Source organism: Bufo gargarizans, chromosome 3 (assembly GCF_014858855.1).
Source record: "Bufo gargarizans isolate SCDJY-AF-19 chromosome 3, ASM1485885v1, whole genome shotgun sequence".
NCBI lineage: Eukaryota > Metazoa > Chordata > Amphibia > Anura > Bufonidae > Bufo > Bufo gargarizans.
The window spans coordinates 234,742,275-234,766,405 of record NC_058082.1 but is presented as its reverse complement, the minus strand read 5'-3'; the positions used below and the strand labels follow the sequence as shown (position 1 = coordinate 234,766,405).

The 24,131-nt window shown below is 45.1% G+C and overlaps 1 protein-coding gene across 4 annotated transcripts in view; it reads left to right on the top strand.

Annotated features, from left to right (window-relative positions):
• The window catches only part of UBAC2 (UBA domain containing 2), a 187,535-nt gene extending 179,473 nt beyond the window's left edge, over nucleotides 1–8,062 (top strand). For 3 of the 4 annotated variants that reach the window (XM_044284621.1, XM_044284617.1, XM_044284619.1), the window contains exon 10: nucleotides 3,766–4,170. In XM_044284621.1, the coding sequence (XP_044140556.1) occupies nucleotides 3,766–3,873 (108 nt within the window). In that variant the 3' untranslated portion in view covers nucleotides 3,874–4,170. Of the gene's footprint in view, nucleotides 1–3,765; nucleotides 4,171–7,672 lie in introns of those variants that run through there. The other variant, XM_044284618.1, reaches the window with a different exon arrangement.
• Nucleotides 8,063–24,131: the final 16,069 nt, after the last annotated feature.

Genomic DNA, 24,131 nt, shown 5'->3' with positions numbered 1-24,131 from the left:
ACCAGGAAGTTATCAGGACATCTACTGCTGATAAGATTAAAAAAGCAAAGTGGGACAACCCCTTTAACTTAAAAAAAAGGTTTTATCACCTACCACAATGTATACATAGACACTACGTAGACATTTAAAACTATCGGTGGTGAGGGCTGCTCTATCTTGTTATTTTCATATGTCACCTATAGTGCCCTACTACTGTTTTTTTGCCACAGTTTTTCGTGGCCTATGTTTACTTGTGACAATAAATCTATTTTCCCTTGCATAGCTGTATGATCACTTAGTTCAATACTCTCATTGCTATAGATCAGCTGCTACTTTTGTTGCCGCTGTTATTTCTACCTTTTGGTTAATGATGGCTATACTTGATTGCCACCTGTATCTCTATGCATTCGCTACTATTGTAGAGCACCCTCACTCATGAGCTGAGGACATGGGTTGCTAGATGGCCGCTAGCACATCCGCAATACCCAGTCCCCATAGCTCTGTGTGCTTTTATTGTGTAAAAATACCGATTTGATACATATGCAAATTAACCTGAGATGAGTCAGAGCTTGAAAATATGACTCTTCTCTGGTCACACAAGTAAGATATGACTCTTATGTTAATTTGCATAAAAGGCGGGAAGTACAAAAAAGCATAATACTTATTGAATTTGTCTGCAAATGAAATAAAAAGTGTAATTTATAGGTTTAGGGTAACACAATGAACATTTAGAAACGCTCAGTGAGGGTAGCATAGTAGAGGTGACAGGTTCCCTTTAAATGTATTCACTGGTAGTTGAGTACGAAAATCCTAACCACTTAAGAAATCAACAGATTCATATGAGAAGTTCACTCGTAAATTGTAAATCATACATTTGGCATGTTATAGTATTCCCTCCCACCCCCGCAGCTGAAAGAAGTTGATTTTTATTATTATTTTTTAAATCCCTGTCGGCTGTGAAGTGGGAGGGGGCGTGGCCTAGTGGGACCTGGGGCGGGTTTCTACGTCCAGCATGTGCAAGGTGGAGTTCCACCTTGTGGGTACGTCGCATATGAGGCGGTGAGCGAAAAGGCAGAAGTCACGCTGCAGCGCAGACAGGCGAGCAGCAGCATGGTGAGAACGCCAAAAGCGTGAACAGATAGCCCGCACTTTCTGCAGCAGCTCTGACATATGGGGTAATTTTTCAGGGTTTTTCCTTGCCAGCCCACAGCTCCTGCATGGTGTGGTGATTTTCCCCCAAACATATGAGTTTCTGAACAGCCCCCTAGCTGTGCAGAAGTTGGTTGTGCAAGTGTTGCGCTGACGTGATGAGCAGGAGGTAGCAGAGTAAGAGGAGGATGCAACAGGAGGCACAGACAAACGTCCAGCAATCCTTTGTGGTGGTAGGATGTGCGCCAAACTGCTTTCTGCCTCGGGCCCAGCCGCCACTACATTTACCCAGTGGACAGTTAGGGAGATATAATGTTCCTCCACGTGCTTACTGGTCCACGTATCGCTGGTTATTTGGACCTTGCCACTGATGGCGGACACTTGACTTTCTCCGCCACTTGTTCATGCAGGGCATAGACGGCCTGCTTGGAACAGCCGCCGTCATTGAATTTTTAAAACTGTCCTTCTCCACCAGACAGAAGGGCAACATTTCAAAGGCCAGAAATTTTGAAATACTGGCATTCAGGGCCAGGGCTCACGGGTGGGTAGGGGGTACTTCCTTCCTTGTTTTCAGCACATTGTCTGAAGAACTGCCACGCCAGAGATCTCCTTTGAGCTGGCTTTGGTGTAGTCTGTACTGGCTGGGGGCCATCCGCTTTGGTTTTGCACCCTGCTCCCTCTTTTGCTGTGCGGCTGGCGCTGCATGATCTCCACTTTTTCCTCTGAACTGCACACATCACTCTGATGACCTGGATACCATGTGAGGTCTAGACGTCATCATCCTTCACCCACTCCCCACCCCTGCTCTCCTGGCCAGTCTGCACAGTGCAGAAAGCCTCATGCAGTTGACACCGGTGTTTCATCATCATCGGCAGAGACATGCTGCGGTGGTCCTTCCATGTCCTCATCCTCAAACTTAAATAGTTAGGCATCAGTGCACTCAATCTTTTCCACTTCTGGGGCAGGGCTAGGTGCATAGCCCATGGAAACCCCGCCAGCAGAGTCATCAAAAAGCTTAAGTGACCGCTGCATGATTAGGTGCACAGCAGGGGTTGAGGTGGAAGACAGATGCCCATGGGCCGCCAGTGCCAACTCTGCACTTTCAGCAGAAGACCAGGTGGAAGACAATGTGTAAGAACAGGAGGCATTGTCAGCCATCCTGTCTACTACTGGCCTCACCATTCGTAGAGCGGTATTCGGGCCTACAAAATATGCAGAACCTCCTGTCGCCTGCGTGCACCAGAAGAAAGTGTTTCATTTTGGCACGTAGCTGCCACAGATCGACAACGTCTTCTCCCTACAGCAGGAGGTCCACCAATACCAGCATCACCACAGTCACGTCCCCTGGTTAATACTCCTCTCATTTTTTTACAGTCACCCTTATGGGCCCCCACCAAATTGGCTGACAGATGAACAATTGTATTTCTGTGTCACGGGTGCAAATGAAGTGTTTTGCACCCCCCCAAAAAATAAAAAAAACGGCTATAGATCACTGACAATTAACAGACTGATTAACTCTACTATTACAGTAAGACGGATGCAACGGGGGACTTTGGAACACAAAAAAATTGCTTTATGTCACCGACACAATTATACTGATTCACTCTGCTATTACAGTAAGACGTATGCAAAGGTAGTGTGATGAACCCCCAAAAATTGCTTTGTATTACTGACAAATATCTGACAGGTTAAATATTGTTTTTTCCGTGTCACAGGGGGAATTGAAGTGCTTTGCACTAAAAAAAATAGCTACTTGTCAGCGACAAAATTAACAGACTGATTTACTCTCCTATTACAGTTAGAGGGATGAAAATGCAGCATTATTACTAAAAAAAAAATCCTTTGTGTCACCAACACAATGAACAGACTGATTAAACCTCCTCTAACAGTTAGATGGATGAGAATGCAGTGTGATGAACCCCCAAAATTTGCTTTGTGTCACTGACACAATTAACAGACTGATTTACTCTCTGATTACAGTTAGACGGATGAAAATGCAGTGTAATTAATAAAAATAATAAAAATGTGCTTTGTGTTACCGACACAATTAACTGATGGATTACCCATTGTATTTCCGTGTCACAAGGGCAATTGAAGTGTTTTTCACCCCAAAATGGCTACGTGTCACCCAAGCACAAAAGCACAATTAAGTATTGTATCTCTGTGTCAGTGGTGCAAAGGTTTTGTATTGCACCAACCAAAAATGGTTACAGGTCACCCAAAGACTACTTATAAAAAAAAAAAACTAACACTGTCTCTGTCCCTACACTAATCAGAGCAGAATGGCGGCACACCAACTGATCCGGCATTTGTGCATGCAGGTCACATAGTGCAGCCTTTCAACAAGCTTTATTTAAACTCCGAAAAACAGTCCTTCGTGCCACTGTCTGTGTTTGGGTATCCGGGCATCGTAATGTTCGGTACGAACCTGAACAGTGCGGTCCGGGTTTGCTCATCCCTAGTGCACAGCTGTTAGATGTTAGTGAGGCAGTACTGAACATTGTGAATATCTTCCTTTCTTTGAATGAAATGTCAACACAAATTCTAGAGAAAGTGTCACAGTTACTGCAAGATCACTTGTTTAGGAATTAAATTTATTACAGAATGTATTTATCATCTGTCTCCTTTTCATTCTAGGTTGCGCAGCTAATGGAGATGGGGTTTTCTAGGGCAGATGTCTTAACTGCTCTTCGGGCTTCAAACAATGACGTCAACTTGGCTACCAATTTTTTATTACAACAATGATAAATCAGGGAAAGGTGCAATATTATATTTTACTCATCCAAAGATCTTTTTTACGTATAATTATATGTAAAGTATATTACAGATTAACTGAGGGAATGAAAGGAACATATTTTTACTCACTCTGCTGATGTTGTAAAGCATAGAAAATGGTTTCTCTTATATTATTTAAAGATATGAATTTTGCATTTTTTTTAAAACTCTAATTGAAAAATTCATACAGTGATACCTCGGTTCACGAACTTAATTCGTGAACTGACTCTGGTCGCGAACCGAATTGGTCGCGAACCGAGGCACATTTTCCCATAGGGTTCAATGTAAATCCGGTTAATCCGTGCTGACCTTTTTTTGGGGGTTTTTGAAGCACAAAAATATGAAACAAATTACAATACACATTGTCACTTGCATTTCCACTTTGCACATTGTCACTTGCATTTCCACTTTGCACATTGTCACCTGCATTGCTGTTCTTGTCACCTTCATTGCTGCTCCGCATTTTCTTCTTTCCACTATACTTCTTGGGAGCCATATTGGGTGTCCAGTGAACTGTACAATACAGTAAGTACAGTACTGTAGTACAGTACAGTACTGTAAGTGCTAAAAAGCACACCAAAAATAAAAAAAATCACTTAAAATGTTTGCAGAGTACTCACAGTACTTCTTTCTGTGTCTCTTCTTCTCTCCACGGTCTTCCTACAGGAAGTCACAACCATGTGACAGCCTGGATATAGCATTAAAATGGCCGCGACTCCTGTTCGTGAACCGAGGCGGAGTTCGTGAACCGGGGCATATTTTTATGAACTTTTCTGTTCGTGAACTGAGTTGTTCGTGAACAGAAGCGTTCGTGAACCGAGGTATCACTGTATTACCTTCATGTTTTTTTGCTGCAGGAGTAATTGTGGAAACTGCGCTGATTATATTAAGGTTTGAACATTTGAAGGGATTCAAAGTAGCAGAGCTGAACATGTCGTATGATATTGTGAAATCATGATGTCTTACTCATGTAGTTTCTCTTGGGCCTGAATATAAAATCTGCTGAGTTTTCTTAACCTTATTACTCTCAGGACAATCTGACTTACACAAAACCTAAGTAGTAGAATAGCAGTACTAGTGGTCAAATCCTGGTCCAAAGTCACATACAGCCAAGAAAGCCAAATAACCACAGCACTCGTACATTAGAGCATAGCACATCAGTGAACAAGTCCCACTTTTTTAAACTTATTGGAGTATTGCAGACTATTAGGTATACTCCTAACCTAATACCATGCATTTTGTAGAAGTAGACACCTGGCACATTGTGACAGTACCATACCACCCAGCAGTTTACATCCAGGGGCACTTTCTTGCAGTTTTCATTAAAGGGTAGCATTTTGCAATGCATAAAAGTTTATATTGGTGGCTTAAAGTCTGACTATTACACACAACACATAAAAACTCTAGATACACAGCATTCACATATACCTGTGTCTAATTTACATGTATTCACAAATTCATCAAAACTGCAAAGACCTAAAATCTTAATGACCAAGCTGATGTAGTCACAAGTGACCTGATTATAGAGTGATTATATATGCAACTCTTCTTCTTTCCAGTTAAAAAAAACACCCCTAATGTGACAGAGTTCACATACAAGTGGTGGGTGATAAAACAAGGAAAGTTTCATATATCCCCTCTCCTTGGGGTCACAGGGAAGAGATATTTCTTCTTGCATTCACTTGTAGATGCACTCTTCCCTCGCCTACACAGAGACCGGACCAGAAGGTGAAACGTTTCATCATGCTCCCTGAGGCTGTTGTTAAAGGGGTTCTCCAGGCTTTTAATATTGACGACCTATCCTCAGGACCCCGAGGATACAGGGAAGACTGTTTACCTTCTCGCTGTCGCCTCTGCAGCAGTGAGCAGGGTAATTACACCTAACCGCCGATCTGATATTGATGACCTATCCTGAGGATAGGTAATCAATATTAAAAGCGCGGAGAACCTTTTTAAGGACATGCATGGCAGTAGAAGAGTTAAAAGGAACCTTGAGTCTGTAAATCTGCAAGCAGCATGTTCTTGAGCAGAGGGAGCCGAGCGTTTTCATATATAGTGTCAGTGTAAGATGAAATCTCTGCTCATTTTCAGTATAGGAGTCCATGGGGCTACCCTAGCCAGTAATTGACAGCTATCTCTCTGTGCATGCTGATACAGGGAAGGCTGTCAGTGTCATTGAGTGATGCTGCCCACTGGACTCCTAAGCTCAGAATGAGCAGCCATTTTAAACAATAAATTACACTATACATGCATTAGGCCTCATGCACACGACAGTTTATTTTCACGGTCCGCAAAAACGGGGTCCGTAGGTCCGTAATCCGTTTCCGTTTTTTCGTCCGTGGGTCTTCCTTGATTTTTGGAGGATCCACGGACATGATGGATCGTTTTGGTGTCCGCCTGGCCGTGCGGAGCCAAACGGATCCGTCCTGAATTACAATGCAAGTCAATGGGGACGGATCCGTTTGACGTTGACACAATATGGTGCCATTTCAAACGGATCCGTCCCCATTGACTTTCAATGTAAAGTCTGGAGTTCTTTTATACCATCGAATTGGAGTTTTCTCCAATCCGATGGTATATTTTAACTTGAAGCGTCCCCATCACCATGGGAACGCCTCTATGTTAGAATATACTGTCGGATATGAGCTACATCGTGAAACTCAGATCCGACAGTATATTCTAACACAGAGGTGTTCCCATGGTGATGGGGACGCTTCTAGTTAGAATACACTACAAACTTTGTACAAGACTGCCCTCTGCTGCCTGGCAGCACCCGATCTCTTACAGGGGGATATGATAGCACAATTAACCCCTTCAGGTGCGGCACCTTAAGGGGTTAATTGTACTATCATATCCCCCTGTAAGAGATCAGGGCTGCCAGGCAGCAGGGGGCAGACCCCCCCCCCCCCCTCCCCAGTTTGAATATCCTTGGTGGCACAGTGTGCGCCCCCCATCGGGCCCCCCGTCCTCCCTCTAGTGCAATAAATCGTTGGTGGCACAGTGTGCGCCCCCCCTTCCTCCCTCTATTGTTATAAATCGTTGGTGGCACAGTGTGCGCCCTCCATCGGCCCCCCTCCCTCTATAGCAGTAACAACATTGGTGGCAGTGTGCGGCCTCCCATTTCAGGAGTTTCGTGCCGCACCTGAAGGGATTAATTGTGCTATCATATCCCCCTGTAAGAGATCGGGTGCTGCCAGGCAGCAGGGGGCAGTCTTGTACAAAGTTTGTAGTGTATTCTAACTAGAAGCGTCCCCATCACCATGGGAACGCCTCTGTGTTAGAATATACTGTGGGATATGAGTTTTTTAAGTGAAAACTTAGATCTGAAAAAGCTTTTATGCAGACGGATCTTCGGATCCGTCTGTATGAAAGCAACCTACGGCCACGGATCACGGACACGGATGCCAATCTTGTGTGCATCCGTGTTCTTTCACGGACCCATTGACTTGAATGGGTCCGTGAACCGTTGTCCGTTCAAAAAATAGGACAGGTCATATTTTTTGGACGGACAGGATACACGGATCACGGCCTCGGCTGCAAAACGGTGCATTTTCCGATTTTTCCACGGACCCATTGAAAGTCAATGGGTCCGCTAAAAAAAACGGAAAACGGCACAACGGCCACGGATGCACACAACGGTCGTGTGCATGAGGCCTTACCCGTATATTTTAATCTCCTCAGTTCCCTTGCTAGATAGGATGCAGGTAGATTGGACAGCATTTTCATAGTAACAGGTTCCATTCAAAACATTTTTATTTATTTTTTTCAGAATTAATCTGCATGCAGTCTCTAAACTTTAAAATAGTTTTGAGCCCGTCGTTCTCATATGTTCACTCTCCATGTGCACTGATGTTATGTCCACAGTGATGACCACACTCTGTATGACAGATTGCACGGAGAGCAGTGGGGTAAGAGCACAGTCCTCCAGCGTATCGCCCGTTTCAGCTCTCACACAGATTTCCTTTGACATTAACCGATAACAGCGCCGAAGAAGTGATGAAGTGACAAATGTAGCTCATATACATCTGAACATATGGGTAGTTTCTTGGTATGACTTTTTTGCAGACAGGGCTTGTTATGTATCAGTTTGTAAGTAATGATATTAATGATATATGTTTCTAAATGTCTAATAAATTCAAAAATAAAGAATGTTATTCAGATATTCTGAAATTGGCTGAGCTGCCATACTTTAATATTTTTCTGTTGGGTGATATAGGGAAAACAAAGCACAATGTGGAAAATAATAGATTTGGACAGTGTTGTTTGTTCCTTAAGTGTGCGCTGTCTTGACATTTATATTGTGACATGCAGTACACAACACCCCGCTCTCACTTCCCGTGACTGTCTGTGTGGTGACCTTGTTTTATGTGTCTCTTTTTGATGCAGTAGACTATTGCCTGTTAGATGTTGTTTATGGATATGTTAGGACATTATTTCAAATGATGTTCATTTTATATTCATGATCAACTCAAAGTGAGACCACACTCACATGGTCAGTATTTTGCATCCATATGAAAAAGTCAAAACCAGTGAGACAGAAATCCTTGAAAGTCTTGCAACTCCTCCGTGTCTGGACCCCATCCTGATTTTGGCTTGCAAAACGCTGACCAAAATACTCACTTTGTGAAAGTGGCCTAAGGTGTAGTCTAGCAGATCAGGGACTTCTGTGGAATCTACAATCACATCCATAACTGAGAAGACTGGAGTACAACGTTCCAGGGTGTATCCACAGGAGCCAGCAACACATGGTGAAATCCCACCCAATTTTACCAAATGGGTGGGCCAGTATCTGGTTGTAGCTGCACATGTGCTGTGAACAGGACATGCATGCAGCTACTAATAAACAGTATTAAACTATAGGCGCTGACGTCCGATAGTTTAATATTAATAATTCGTGTTCACTTGCAGATCTGCTCACCTGCTTGCTGGCGCTGATCTCTGAAAATGGCTGCTGATGGAGGGTTCCGTCCATCAGCTGCCTCAGTTCTTTGACACTGGGGAGGACTGCGGGTGCGCTAGTTTCCCTGCCTGCCCCCAGTGTAAATTAATGGAGGCTGCTGATGGACTAAACCCCCCGTAAAGCAGATGAGCAGATCTGCATGTAAAAATGAATCATTCATATTAAATTATTGGACATTGGTGCCGATAGTTTATTAACACTTATTACTAGCTGTGTGAATGAGCTGTTTCCATCACATGTGCAGCTAGTAATAGATACTGGCCAACTGCTTTAGTACTGGCTTGTATAAGTACCCCCTAACTGATTATTGGTGACTTGTGAGAAGCATCATAAACACAAGGGGTTAAGTACTGAAGGATACTGTAAGGTAACTGCATTTAGAGTGCGATGTGAGCAGTGATAATTCCTGTTACTGAAAGTCCTCCTAAAATGTGAAAAGTATTGATAACAGCTTCTGCCGTGCGGTCCTTCTCTGCATGAGCCTCTGGTGACGGCCAAAAATAGGCTTATTTCAGGAGTTTCATGCAAATGGTTCAGCACAGGTTATACATGAATGATTTCTACATAAGCTGTTTCATGTTTTGTTTTTTATTAAAAGTTCTTTTAACTGTCACAAAATTGATCATCAGAACCCATTGTGAATTCGTGTTGGATTGTAATATATTTTTAATATAACAACTTCTAAATGTGCACATATCGTACTCTACATTGTAATGGTAAATTGTCTACAGTTGCTCAGTCTTTCAGTGCACTAGGTGTGACCATGAAGAGGTATTAGTGTCTCAGGTACCGTATTTTTCGCCCTATAAAACGCACCGGCCCATAAGACGCACCTAGGTTTTTGAGGAGGAAAATAAGAAAAAAAATATTTTGAACCAATAGATGTGCTTTTGGTGGGTTTTGAACTAATTGTGGTCTGTGGATGGCGCACTGTTATGGGGGATCTGTGGATGGCGAACTGTTATGGGGGATCTGTGGATGGCGAACTGTTATGGGGGATCTGTGGGTGACGCACTGTTATGGGGGATCTGTGGGTGACGCACTGTTATGGGGGATCTGTGGGTGACGCACTGTTATGGGGGATCTGTGGGTGACACTTATGGGGGATCTGTGGGTGGCTCTTATTGGGGTCTCTGGATGGCACTGTTAAGGAATTAAAGGAATTAGGGAAGCTGCTAGGCCAGGACGACAGGATCAGGGAGCAGGTCACCTCCTATTGCATGCTTAATTCTGACCCTGACTCCTAACCGTATGAGCCGACCCAGATGGTAGGAGGGCTCATACTCCGTAACCTTGGGTCCCTACTAGCCCTCAAGAAATCCCTGGACTAGGAGCAGGGTAAGACGACCCGTTCCTCCACATCCCGGATGACCAGGAGTCTCAACTGGCCAAGCCGCAAGGAGAGGAGTAACATATACAGCATATGGAAATGGCAGGTAAGTGAAACCACTTCCACACCTACCTGCCACAGACACACTGACTGGAACCCGTGCACAAGTGCTGATGTCCACACACACATAAAAGGACACAGCACACACACAAATCACACAGGAAACCAGAACCATAGCTGCAAAAAGGATAGACACCACACAAACATAATCTTAACATCTATACATTTGTTTTATGACCACAAGGGTGGCCCTCACTGGACAGATGGTATAAGAGACCAGGAGGATGACTCCAGCATACAACAAGGCTGGAGTACCCCTCAGCTTCAGGTCTCCAGCGGAAGCTAAATAGCCCAAGCGGCCACACACACTCACACACACAAGGAGGGAGTTAACCCTTGCAATACCAGAGAGGGTAAGGAAGCCACTTAAAGGGAAATGCACACACACTAAACCCCGTGCACACCAAACAGACAAAGTGCACACCTACAAAGACAGGTTGCCAGGTGCAACCGCATGCATTTGACAGCAAGCCACCTAGCAACCAGCTCAGGCTGCTATACTGCCAATAACATCACGTTTCCAGCGGCAACCACACGTGAGGCAACAACTCTCAGCCCTCATCTGCGGTACACAACCAACCTAACCTCTGGCAACTGCATGCAGCTCAAAGAGTCACGACCATAGGCCGTGACACTCCCACCCCTCAAAGCCCCCCCCCCACCAAAAAAAGGGGAAATTAGTGAGGAACCCAAAACAGGGATGGGAGAAGGGAAAAAGAAGCAGAACCAGTGTCAGTGCAAGCGAGTCTCCCCAGAACTGCTGCCAGCCCCTGGAGCAACACACAGGAACCAAGGCGCCGACTGCCAGCCCCTGGAGCAACACACAGGAACCAGGGCGCCAGCAAACAAACAGCCCGGAGAAACCGCACTGATCACTGCGTCCACTCTCAGACACAGTTCACACCGAGTCGCTGCCAGCATGCATCCCCACCAGCATACACCAAAGCCAGTACAACAAGGACTGCAGCCAGCCACACCGACACAGGCGACGAACCACCGAGACGTGGACGAGGAGAGACCCAAAAACAAGTGTCAGTTCACACCAACTGCAACCACTGCTACAGAGAACTGCACTGTTACAGGGTTCCCCTTTCACCCTCCCTCCGGAGGATAAGCATGCGTGACAGAAAACAGCAGGTGCCACATGCTGCGCCCTCTTCCGAAGGCTGTGACACTCTCATCCCTCAAAGCCCCCCCCCCCCCAACCACAAAAGGGGAAAGTTGGTGGGGCACAAGAAACAATGGGTGGGGAATGACAAGTAAGGGGGCACCAATACAGACAACGGCGAATATCGAATGGCGGGGAAAAGCCACTCACCGCGCCATTAACGGTGAAACCCCCATAACGCTCTACCTCCAGAGACCGCACATGCACCCCATCAACAGATGGCGATACATGCTGCACCCTCTATCGAAGGTCGTCAAGCAAGGAGCCTTTGTGGTCATACAGTCACGGTTGAGAGTGGGGGAAACCCTCAACCGTGCGATGTTAAAGGAATTAGGGAAGCTGCTAGGCCAGGACGACAGGATCAGGGAGCAGGTCACCTCCTATTGAATCCCTAATAGGGATGAGCGAACCCGAACTGTATAGTTCAGGTTCGTACCGAATTTTGGGGTGTCCGTGACACGGACCCGAACATTTTCGTAAAAGTCTGGGTTCAGGTTCGGTGTTCGGCGCTTTCTTGGCGCTTTTTGAAAGGCTGCAAAGCAGCCAATCAACAAGCTTCATACTACTTGCCCCAAGAGGCCATCACAGCCATGCCTATTATTGGCATGGCTGTGATTGGCCAGTGCAGCATGTCACCCAGCCTCTATTTAAGCTGGAGTCACGTAGCGCCGCACGTCACTCTGCTCTGATCAGTGTAGGGAGAGGATGCAGCTGCTGCTGTTAGGGCGAGATTAGGCACTAGGCAGGGATTTACTCAGCAAAAACACTTAATGAAGTGATCGATCTACAGCTGTGAATCATTCATCTTCTGCTATTCAATTGCTCATTGTTTTTAGGCTGCCCAGAGCGTTTTTTAAGTCACTTTTTTCTGGGGTGATCGGTGGCCATTTTGTGTCTTGTGGTGCGCAAGCACAAGCTGCCACTAAGTCCATTTAACCATCAATAGTGTGGTTTTTTTTGTGCTATATCCTACATCAGGGGCTTGGCTATTTTATTGAGGGGTGAAATACAATTGCCAAAATAGCAGTACCCTAAATCTGGTGTTTCAGCTGTGGCTAGCCAATTGTAATACTGTCTGCTTTCTGGCAAAGGATATATTTTTGTTCTGGGTTGAAATACAATTCCCAACTTAGCAATTCCCTAAATCAGTGGTTTCTGCTGTATCAGGCCAAGTTTAAATCGATCCATAAAAGGGTATATAAGATTGAAGGTGCTGATAGGGTCATCCTCAATAACTTCACACGCTACCGTGCATTTCCAAGTGTAATTCTGTCCGTAAACGTATACCTGTCATCCAGCGCCTAAATAATAGGCCTAAAATTTATATTCAGCTAAATCTGTGGTTATTGCTGTGGCTGGTCAAGTTATTTAGTGTCCCTCAAAGCACAGTTTTGGTTCTGGGTTGAAATACAATTCCCAACTTAGCAATTCCCTAAATCAGTGGTTTCTGCTGGATCAGGCCAAGTTTAAATCGATCCATAAAAGGGTATTGAAGGTGCTGATAGGGTCATCCTCAATAACTTCACACGCTACCTTGCATTTCCAAGTCTAATTCTGTCCGTAAAAGGGATACCTGTCATCCAGGGCCTAAATACTAGGCCTACAATTTATATTCAGCTAAATCTGTCGTTACTGCTGTGCCTGTATTAGTGTAATACGGTACCTAAATAGATAGCCAGATAGTGTTAGGTGTCTGTAAAAAAAAATTTTTTCAATACATTGGGCCAAATAATTTTTTTCTTATTGTGCTGAACGGTAACAGTGAGGAAAACATCTAGTAAGGGACGTGAACGCGGACATGGTCGTGGTGGTGTTAGTGGACCCTCTGGTGCTGGGAGAGGACGTGGCCGTTCTGCCACAGCCACACGTCCTAGTGAACCAACTACCTCAGGTCCCAGTAGCCGCCAGAATTTACAGCGATATTTGGTGGGGCCCAATGCCGTTCTAAAGATGGTAAGGCCTGAGCAGGTACAGGCATTAGTCAATTGGGTGGCCGACAGTGGATCCAGCACGTTCACATTATCTCCCACCCAGTCTTCTCCAGAAAGCGCACAGATGGCGCCTGAAAACCAAGCCCATCAGTCTGTCACATCACCCCCATGCATATCAGGGAAACTGTCTGAGCCTCAAGTTATGCAGCAGTCTCTTATGCTGTTTGAAGACTCTGCTGGCAGGGTTTCCCAAGGGCATCCACCTAGCCCTTCCCCAGCGGTGGAAGACATAGAATGCACTGAGGCACAACCACTTATGTTTCCTGATGATGAGGACATGGGAATACCACCTCAGCACGTCTCTGATGATGACGAAACACAGGTGCCAACTGCTGCGTCTTTCTGCAGTGTGCAGACTGAACAGGGAGGAAGACTGGGTGGAAGACGATGCAGAGGACGATGAGGTCCTAGACCCCACATGGAATGAATGTCGTGCCACTGACTTTCAGAGTTCGGAGGAAGAGGCAGTGGTGAGACCGAGCCAACAGCGTAGCAAAAGAGGGAGCAGTGGGCAAAAGCAGAACACCCGCCGCCAAGAGACTCCGCCTGCTACTGACCGCCGCCATCTGGGACCGAGCACCCCAAAGGCAGCTTCAAGGAGTTCCCTGGCATGGCACTTCTTCAAACAATGTGCTGACGACAAGACCCGAGTGGTTTGCACACTGTGCCATCAGAGCCTGAAGCGAGGCATTAACGTTCTGAACCTTAGCACAACCTGCATGACCAGGCACCTGCATGGAAAGCATGAACTGCAGTGGAGTAAACACCTTAAAAACAAGGAACTCACTCAGGCTCCCCCTGCTACCTCTTCTGCTGCTGCCGCCTCGGCCTCTTCCTCCGCCTCTGGAGGAACGTTGGCACCTGCCGCCCGGCAAACAGGATGTACCACCACACCACCACCTCCGTCACCAAGCGTCTCAACCATGTCACACGGCAGCGTTCAGCTCTCCATCTCACAAACATTTGAGAGAAAGCGTAAATTCCCACCTAGCCACCCTCGATCCCTGGCCCTGAATGCCAGCATTTCTAAACTACTGGCCTATGAAATGCTGTCATTCAGGCTGGTGGACACAGACAGCTTCAAACAGCTCATGTCGCTTGCTGTCCCACAGTATGTTGTTCCCAGGCGCCACTACTTCTCCAAGAGAGCCGTGCCTTCCCTGCACAACCAAGTATCCGATAAAATCAAGTGTTCACTGCGCAACGCCATCTGTGGCAAGGTCCACCTAACCACAGATACGTGGACCAGTAAGCACGGCCAGGGACGCTATATCTCCCTAACTGCACACTGGGTAAATGTAGTGGCGGCTGGGCCCCAGGCGGAGAGCTGTTTGGCGCCGCCAAGGATCGCAGGGCAACATTCTTTGCCTCCTGTTGCCTCCTCCTCCTACTCGGCTTTCTCCTCCTCTTCTTCCACCTGCTCATCCAGTCAGCCACACACCTTCACCACCAACTTCAGCACAGCCCGGGGTAAATGTCAGCAGGCCATTCTGAAACTCATATGTTTGGGGGACAGGCCCCACACCGCACAGGAGTTGTGGCGGGGTATAGAGCAACAGACCGACGAGTGGTTGCTGCCGGTGAGCCTCAAGCCAGCCTGGTGGTGTGCGATAATGGGCGAAATCTCGTTGCTGCTCTGGGACTAGCCGGTTTGACGCACATCCCTTGCCTGGCACATGTGCTGAATTTGGTGGTGCAGAAGTTCATTCACAACTACCCCGACATGTCAGAGCTGCTGCATAAAGTGCGGGCCGTCTGTTCGCGCTTCCGGCGTTCACATCCTGCCGCTGCTCTCCTGTCTGCGCTACAGCGTAACTTCGGCCTTCCCGCTCACCGCCTCATATGCGACGTGCCCACCAGATGGAACTCCACCTTGCACATGCTGGACAGACTGTGCGAGCAGCAGCAGGCCATAGTGGAGTTTCAGCTGCAGCACACACGGGTCAGTCGCACTGAGGAACAGCACCACTTCACCACCAATGACTGGGCCTCCATGCGAGACCTGTGTGCCCTGTTGCGCTGTTTCGAGCACTCCACCAACATGGCCAGTGGCGATGACGCCGTTATCAGCGTTACAATACCACTTCTATATCTCCTTGAGAAAACACTTAGGGCGATGATGGAAGAGGAGGTGGCCCAGGAGGAGGAAGAGAGGTCATTTTTAGCACTTTCAGCCCAGTCTCTTCGAAGTGACTCAGAGGGAGGTTTTTTGCAACAGCAGAGGCCAGGTACAAATGTGGCCAGCCAGGGCCCACTACTGGAGGACGAGGATAAGGAGGAGGTGGAGGAGGATGAGGATGAAGGATGTTCACAGCGGGGTGGCACCCAACGCAGCTCGGGCCCATCACTGGTGCGTGGCTGGGGGGAAACGCAGGACAATGACGATACGCCTCCCACAGAGGACAGCTTGTCCTTACCTCTGGGCAGCCTGGCACACATGAGCGACTACATGCTACAGTGCCTGCGCAACGACAGCAGAGTTGCCCACATTTTAACGTGTGCGGACTACTGGGTTGCCACCCTGCTGGATCCCCGGTACAAAGACAATGTGCCCACCTTACTTCCTGCTCTGGAGCATGATAGGAAGATGCGCGAGTACAAGCGCATATTGGTAGACGCGCTACTGAGAGCATTCCCAAATGTCACAGGGGAACAAGTGGAAGGCGAAGGCAGAGGAGGAGCGAGAGGTCGCCAGCGCAGCTGTGTCACGGCCAGCTCCTCTGAGGGCAGGGTTAGCATGGCAGAGATGTAGAAAAGTTTTGTCAACACGCCACCACCTGATACGGAACGTGTTAGCAGGAGGCAACATTTCACTAACATGGTGGAACAGTACGTGTGCACACCCCTCCACGTACTGACTGATGGTTCGGCCCCATTCAACTTCTGGGTCTCCAAATTGTCCACGTGGCCAGAGCTAGCCTTTTATGCCTTGGAGGTGCTGGCTGTTGTCTGAACGTGTATTCAGCACGGCAGGGGGCGTCATTACAGACAAACGCAGCCGCCTGTCTACAGCCAATGTGGACAAGCTGACGTTCATAAAAATGAACCAGGCATGGATCCCACAGGACCTGTCCATCCCTTGTGCGGATTAGACATTTATAACTACCTCCCCTTAACCATATATTATTGTACTCCAGGGCACTTCCTCATTCAATCCTATTTTTATTTTTATTTTACCATTATATTGCGGGGCAACCCAAAGTTGAATGAACCTCTCCTCTGTCTGGGTGCCGGGGCCTAAAAATATCTGACAGTGGCCTGTTCCAGTGTTGGGTGACATGAAGCCTGATTCTCTGCTATGACATGAAGCCTGATTCTCTGCTATGGGACCTTTCTCCTCTGTCTGGGTGCCGAGGCCTAAAAATATCTGACAGTGGCCTGTTCCAGTGTTGGGTGACATGAAGCCTGATTCTCTGCTATGATATGAAGCCTGATTCTCTGCTATGGGACCTCTCTTTTCTGTCTGGGTGCCGGGGCCTAAAAATATCTGACAGTGGCCTGTTCCAGTGTTGGGTGACATGAAGCATGATTCTCTGCTATAACATGAAGCCTGATTCTCTGCTATGGGACCTCTCTCCTCTGTCTGGGTGCCGGGGCCTAAAAATATCTGACAGTGGCCTGTTCCAGTGTTGGGTGACATGAAGCCTGATTCTCTGCTATGACATGAAGCCTGATTCTCTGCTATGACATGAAGCCTTATTCTCTGCTATGACATGAAGCCTGATTCTCTGCTATGGGACCTCTCTCCTCTGTCTGGGTGCCAGGGCCAAAATATCTGACAATGGCCTGTTCCAGTGGTGGGTGACGTGAAGCCTGATTCCCTACTATGGGCCCTCTCTCCTCTGTCTGGGTGCCGGGGCCTAAAAATATCTGATAGTGGCCTGTTCCAGTGTTGGGTGACGTGAAGCCTGATTCTCTGCAATGGGACCTCTCTCCTCTGTCTGGGTGCCAGGGCCAAAATATCTGACAATGGCCTGTTCCAGTGGTGGGTGACGTGAAGCCTGATTCTCTGCTATGACATAAAGCCCGATTCTCTGCTATGACATGAAGCCTGATTCTCTGCTATGACATGAAGCCTGATTCTCTGCTATGACAGGAAGCCTGATTCTCTGCTATGACAGGAAGCCTGATTCTCTGCTATGACAGGAAGCCTGATTCTCTGCTATGGGACCTCTCTCCTCTGTCTGGGTGCCAGGGCCAAAATATCTGACAATGGCCTGTTCCAGTGGTGGGTGACGTGAAGCCTGATTCTCTGCTATGACATGAAGCCTGATTCTCTGCTATGACATGAAGCCTGATTCTTTGCTGTGGGACCTCTCTCCTCTGTCTGGGTGCCTGGGTCTAAATATCTGACAATGGCCTGTTCCAGTGGTGGGTGACGTGAAGCCTGATTCCCTGCTATGGGACCTCTCTCCTCTGTCTGGGTGCCGGGGCCTAAAAATATCTGATAGTGGCCTGTTCCAGTGTTGGGTGACATAAAGCCTGATTCTCTGCAATGGGACCTCTCTCCTCTGTCTGGGTGCCAGGGCCAAAATATCTGACAATGGCCTGTTCCAGTGGTGGGTGACGTGAAGCCTGATTCTCTGCTATGACATAAAGCCCGATTCTCTGCTATGACATGAAGCCTGATTCTCTGCTATGACATGAAGCCTGATTCTCTGCTATGCCATGAAGCCTGATTCTCTGCTATGACATGAAGCCTGATTCTTTGCTGTGGGACCTCTCTCCTCTGTCTGGGTGCCAGGGTCTAAATATCTGACAGTGGCCTGTTCCAGTGGTGCGTGACGTGAAGCCTGATTCTCTGCTATGACATGAAGCCTGATTCTCTGCTATGACATGAAGCCTGATTCTCTGCTATGACAGGAAGCCTGATTCTCTGCTATGGGACCTCTCTCCTCTGTCTGGGTGCCAGGGCCAAAATATCTGACAATGGCCTGTTCAAGTGGTGGGTGACGTGAAGCCTGATTCTCTGCTATGACATGAAGCCTGATTCTCTGCTATGACATGAAGCCTGATTCTTTGCTGTGGGACCTCTCTCCTCTGTCTGGGTGCCAGGGTCTAAATATCTGACAGTGGCCTGTTCCAGTGGTGGGTGACATGAAGCCTGATTCTCTGCTATGGGACCTCTCTCCAATTGATATTGGTTCATTTTTATTTATTTTATTTTTATTTTTATTCATTTCCCTATCCACATTTGTTTGCAGGGGATTTAACTACATGTTGCTGCCTTTTGCAGCCCTCTAGCCCTTTACTGGGCTGTTTTACAGCCTTTTTAGTGCCGAAAAGTTTGAGTCCCCATTGACTTCAATGGGGTTCGGGACAAAGTTCGGGTCAGGTTCGGATCCCGAACCCGAACATTTCCGGGAAGTTCGGCCGAACTTCTCGAACCCGAACATCCAGGTGTTCGCTCAACTCTAGTTCTGAAACCACCTCAATGATAAAGTCATTTGTGAAACGATTTAAATACCTTGATCCAGTCTCCAGGGAGTTAGCATTAGGAAAACCTATGTTACAAGAGGCAGCAGCATTTATTGATCAGATAAGGAGATCAATGAAACAAAGTAGTGTTAAGGCCAAAGTTGTTGCTGTCCAAAAAAAGGATAAAAAACAGGTTCAATTCAAATCATCTTAAATCAAACCCTCCCATGAAAGGAAAATATTCCACACAGAAAGGAAAGGTGTCGTTTCAAAGATGACTTCTTATCATTGTGGGAAAATAGAACATTTAAAATGGCAATGTAGGAAATTCTTTCTTGAGACACAAAATTCAGGGAAAGAAAATGGTTTTGTGCCAACAGCTCCTCCTCCAGTGAAGGATCAGTCACAATCACCATATGCACCTTTACTAAGACAAATTAGGAAATTAACAAAAAATAACACAAGGGAGAAGGGGAAATCCTATGGTGGTAAGATTGAGGAGACAACTGGTTGATTACCTGCCCCGTCACTATGAAGAAATATGACCCCTCGTCCTTTGGAATTAGGAGATCCAGTTTCATTAGATGAGTCTGGGAGACCATTTGTAAGGGGATCCTTACAGGGCAAAGAGGTTACAATTGTCATTGACACAGGAGCTAAATTAAGCGTGACTAATCAGGACCTGCCTCTAATTCCAAATGCACCTGTTTGTACAATTGTTGGGTTTAGTGGAAAGAGCAGTACTTAAGCGACTTTAGCTTAGAATGTTGGTTTGGAAATTCCTGGCTACAGGAAAACTACAATTGACATTTGGCATAGTACTAACTCTAAAATATCAGAGGAACTGACATAATGAAAAAATGGAGTTGGGCCATTGACTTATGAAATAAGGTGATCTGGAAAGATGTTGATGGATCTAAACCTGTAGTCATTGATCCCACTGAATACAGTCATGTTGGTACAGTTTGCTTAAGAGAAGTTGTTTCTTCAGAACATTTGTGGCCAGATACTGGGGATGATGAAGTTTTAAAAGGAATTGTACAATGTACTCCTTCTTTGTGGGCACAATTCAGAAATGAAGTGGGTACAATGAAGGGAGTGCTCGTCAATGTGGAAGGGAGAGATCCTCCTCCTCAAAAGCAGTACAAATTGCCACCTGAATCAATTGGTCCCATGTCTAAAATCATACAGGAATTGCTTGATCAAGGTGTCATTAGAAAGGCTAATTCAGTAACGAACATCCCCTGTGGTGTACTGTGAAGCCTGATGGTTCATAACTAATGTTTTTGGACCTAAGACTGCTGAATAAGTATACCCCAAATGTGGCACCCATTGTTGCAGATACTCATGACATGATGGCACGATTGAATGCTAAGGCAAAGTCTTTCTTTGTTTTAGACATCAGTAATGTTTTTTTCAGCATTCCTCTTGCAAAGAGTTGTCAATGCAAGTTTGCATTTTCTTTCATGGATGAGCGATATGTTTTTATGCAGATTGCCTCAAGGAGCTCATTTATCACCTAGCATATTTCATCAGGCAGTTGCAAAAGTATTGTCCAAGTTTTCAAGACCAGATTGTCTGTTGCAATATGTTGATGACATTCTTCTAGCCACTGAGGATAGAGAGTTGCATTTGTCTCTCTTAGCAGAATTGTTTTTATTGTTGGTTTGGAATTGAACACCAAGAAGGTCAAGCTGTTGCAAACTGAAGTAAGATATCTTGGAGTGCTAATCAGCCCAAGAAAGAGACAGCCTCTTCAAGAAAGGATTGAAGTTATTGCTTCTATTCCCATTCCAACATCACACAAGGCTCTAAGACATTTCTTGGGTCTGGTAAACTTTTCCAGAGAATTCATAAAAGGGTTTGCAGAAAAAGATAAGCCTCTATATGATCTCTTGAAAAATAATAATGACTCTTTTCGACTATGGGAAGAGGAACAACAGAAGGCATTTGAACTTTTAAAGCAAAATATGCAAAACTCTCCAGCATTGACAACAGCTATGCCTCTGGAACCTTTTGCTTTGCAGGTTCATACCTCAGACACGGCTGTGTCAGCTGTATTCTTGCAGTTGTAGGGGGGAGAATGGCGGATTTGGGGCTATTTCTCCAAGCTCCTCACTCCTGTGGAAAAAGGGTTTGAAACTTGTGCAAAACATTTAGTGGGTGTTTATTTTGCTGTCAAGGCAACAGAACACAGTTGAATTTACTAAATCATTCTGCAGGATCCTCACTCCACATTAAAACTTCTCCTTGAGAAAAACATCCCAGGTGTGTCGCATCAAAGATTTACACATTAGTTGTTTCTTTATCGTACAAACAAATTGAGATTGATCACAGGGCCAAGTATGTCCTTCCTCAACTAATGCAGTATGAAGGGAAAGCGCATGAGTGCTTAGAGACATTTTGTGAACCAAATTCTTCTCTTTTTAGGAGAGATGCAGAAAACCTTGATAAACCTACTATTCAGGTAATGCTATCTGATATCCTGAGAGGGGATATGCAGTTCAGCATAGGCTGCCAGGACACTATTCAGCTCAGAGAGCACAGAGTTAGAAGCTGTCAAGACAGTACTGACAATTGATGAGAAAGAAAAGAGAAAGAGTCCCTTGGTCATTTATAGTGACAGCTCATATGTCTTGAGAGCACTGACAGACTATTTACCAGTGTGGGAGAAAAGAGGTTTTATAGATTCCTCTAACAAGGTCCTGGTTCATAGTGATACACTCCAGGAAGTATTAAAGTTGGCTACTAAAAATCCTAATGGCTATGCTATAGTCAAAGTCCCAGCACATAAGAAAGGCAAACATGAGCTAGTTATTGAAAACAACACAGTAGATGCATTGGCTAAGGAAGCAGCTATGACAGAAGAGTTGGAGGGAGAAACTGAATCTTTGAAAGCCTTACCAGTTAGGAAAACAGACAGGCTTTTGCCTTCTTTTGCAGAAGAACAAGCAAAGGATTCATCCATTGCTACTTCTCAGGTTGATCCAAAACATCCCTTTGTTTGTGAAAACAGGGTTTTGTGTCATGACTAAGGGGGAACTGCGTCATGTTGTCCCAAAACACAAATTGAATTCACCAAATACAATCATGAGAGTTTAGGTCATTTGGGTTAGGAAGAATTGTTCTCAAAGAGAAATTTTACTGGGACAAAATGGAGAATACTGTCCAAGATGTTGTTCAGTCATGTCTCATTTGTGCTCAAGTCAACCCACAAACTAAAGGACAAAAGCCTCCACTTTTACGAATTGCACCTGCAGATGGTCCTTGGTCTACATTACAGATAGACTACATAGGTCCTCTACCTACAGGTAAACATGGACTTAGGTATGCATTAGTGGTGGTGGATGTATTTTCAAAATGGGTAGAGATCTTACCTGTTAGGAAAGATGATGCTCTGTCTACAGCAAGGGCATTGGTAAATCACGTGTTTTGTACTTGGGGGATCCCAAGAATGATTACCTCTGACAGGGGAAGTCATTTTTACAGGTAAAATCATGCAACTAGTTTGTGCTATTCTAGGAGTACAACAACAGTTCCATGTATCGTATCACCCACAATCTTCAGAAAGAATGAACAGAACAATTAAGACAAGGATTGCAAAAATGTTATTAGACAAAGGGAATACATGGGTTAATGCAGTACCCTTTGTACTGACAATATACTCCATTTGAATTGATGACGGGAAGAACAATGCCATTCATTTTCCGAAACAAACTTTTCTTGTCTACTCCTTAAAAAGATGCAATAGCAAGGTCCAGGTGGTTACAGTTATTACAAGAGAATTTAAGGACAATTCTTCAATATGCTGCATCCAAAATGCAACGCATGATATTACCTCACTCTTCTAAATTTGTGAAAGGTGCTTTTGTAATGATTAAGACCTTCAGGAAGAGTGGACCTTGGGAAAGTAATTGGGAAGGTCCCTTTGAAATTATTGATACAATGGGATCAGTAATGATTTTGGTTCAAAGAGCACTGAATGCTTTAAAGAATACTTGCAGAAACAAAAATTGGGGGTACATGTTGATCAATGCAAATTGTATGTACCAAAATAATGATACTGCTTTTCTTCATAGGGAATGAAATTCTTCATGGAACATGCAATCTACAATGAAAAAAGATGTCTTCAGAAAAGCTGTTTCATGGTGAGAATGTAATTGTTGATGATGATGTTTACAACTGCTACGTTCGCAGAATTCCTTCATGATAAAAAGAGTGACTATGATAAAGAGACTTCAATCTTTGCACGAACAAGAAGAGGATTTCATCTTGAAGATTTTCTGGAAGAACAAATTCAGGATAATTCCTGAAACATTTCCAGAAGTCTTTGTATGAGTTTTGGCACTGACTGTTGTATTCAATTACATTTCATACATGATACACACATTGAATAACATGCAACAGCAGGACCCAAACCAAAGTTCACTCAATTACAAGTAACATTTATACATAACAATAGAACAGGTACAGTATATGGGAGTGTACATCAATAGATGTATTATACTGGAGTATCGTGATAAAAGGAAATGAGTCAGCTACATGGTCTGGAGATCTCACAAATGATATATCATTAGGAAGAGTAGGAAAATCTCGAGAGGAAATTTGGTTTCAAAACCAGAATTATGTAAAAATAATGGATCCATCAATTCTTCCCATAACAAGAAAGGTTGATGAAGCTTGGATGAAAAATTGGAGATTCCAAATAAATAGGGAACCCTTTGAAGTTAATATAACTATTAATTTCATAGGTACAAATGTTATTAATCCTGACGTTCAAATCACTCCAACATTGGTGAATATTTAGGAAGGAATAGATCCATTATATTTAAAATGCAACGCAAGATTAGAGATTCCATCTGAATCAGTGGTAACTTGGACAAAAGGAGAGGTATTTTTAGGTAGTTTCTATAATGGTCCAACTAACGTGATTCATAAAGGTCAATCTGGTAATGTGAAATTGTTTGATAAAAAGTTCATATTTTATAAAGACCATCCATCTTCCAAAGATTCAGAAATTTATCAGTGTTGCATATTAATTTTAAATATTCATAAACAATGTGAAACTGTAAATGTCACCTACAGAAAATATTTGTACCAAGGTTAAATTTCAACCATCTAGTTCTTTCCAGATTAATCACTTCCAGTCCAAGCATCTTTTGAGAAATGGTAAATATGTCACCATAATGTGGACATTTATTATATCAGACTGGAAAATATGATCAAAGCATCCTCAATGTG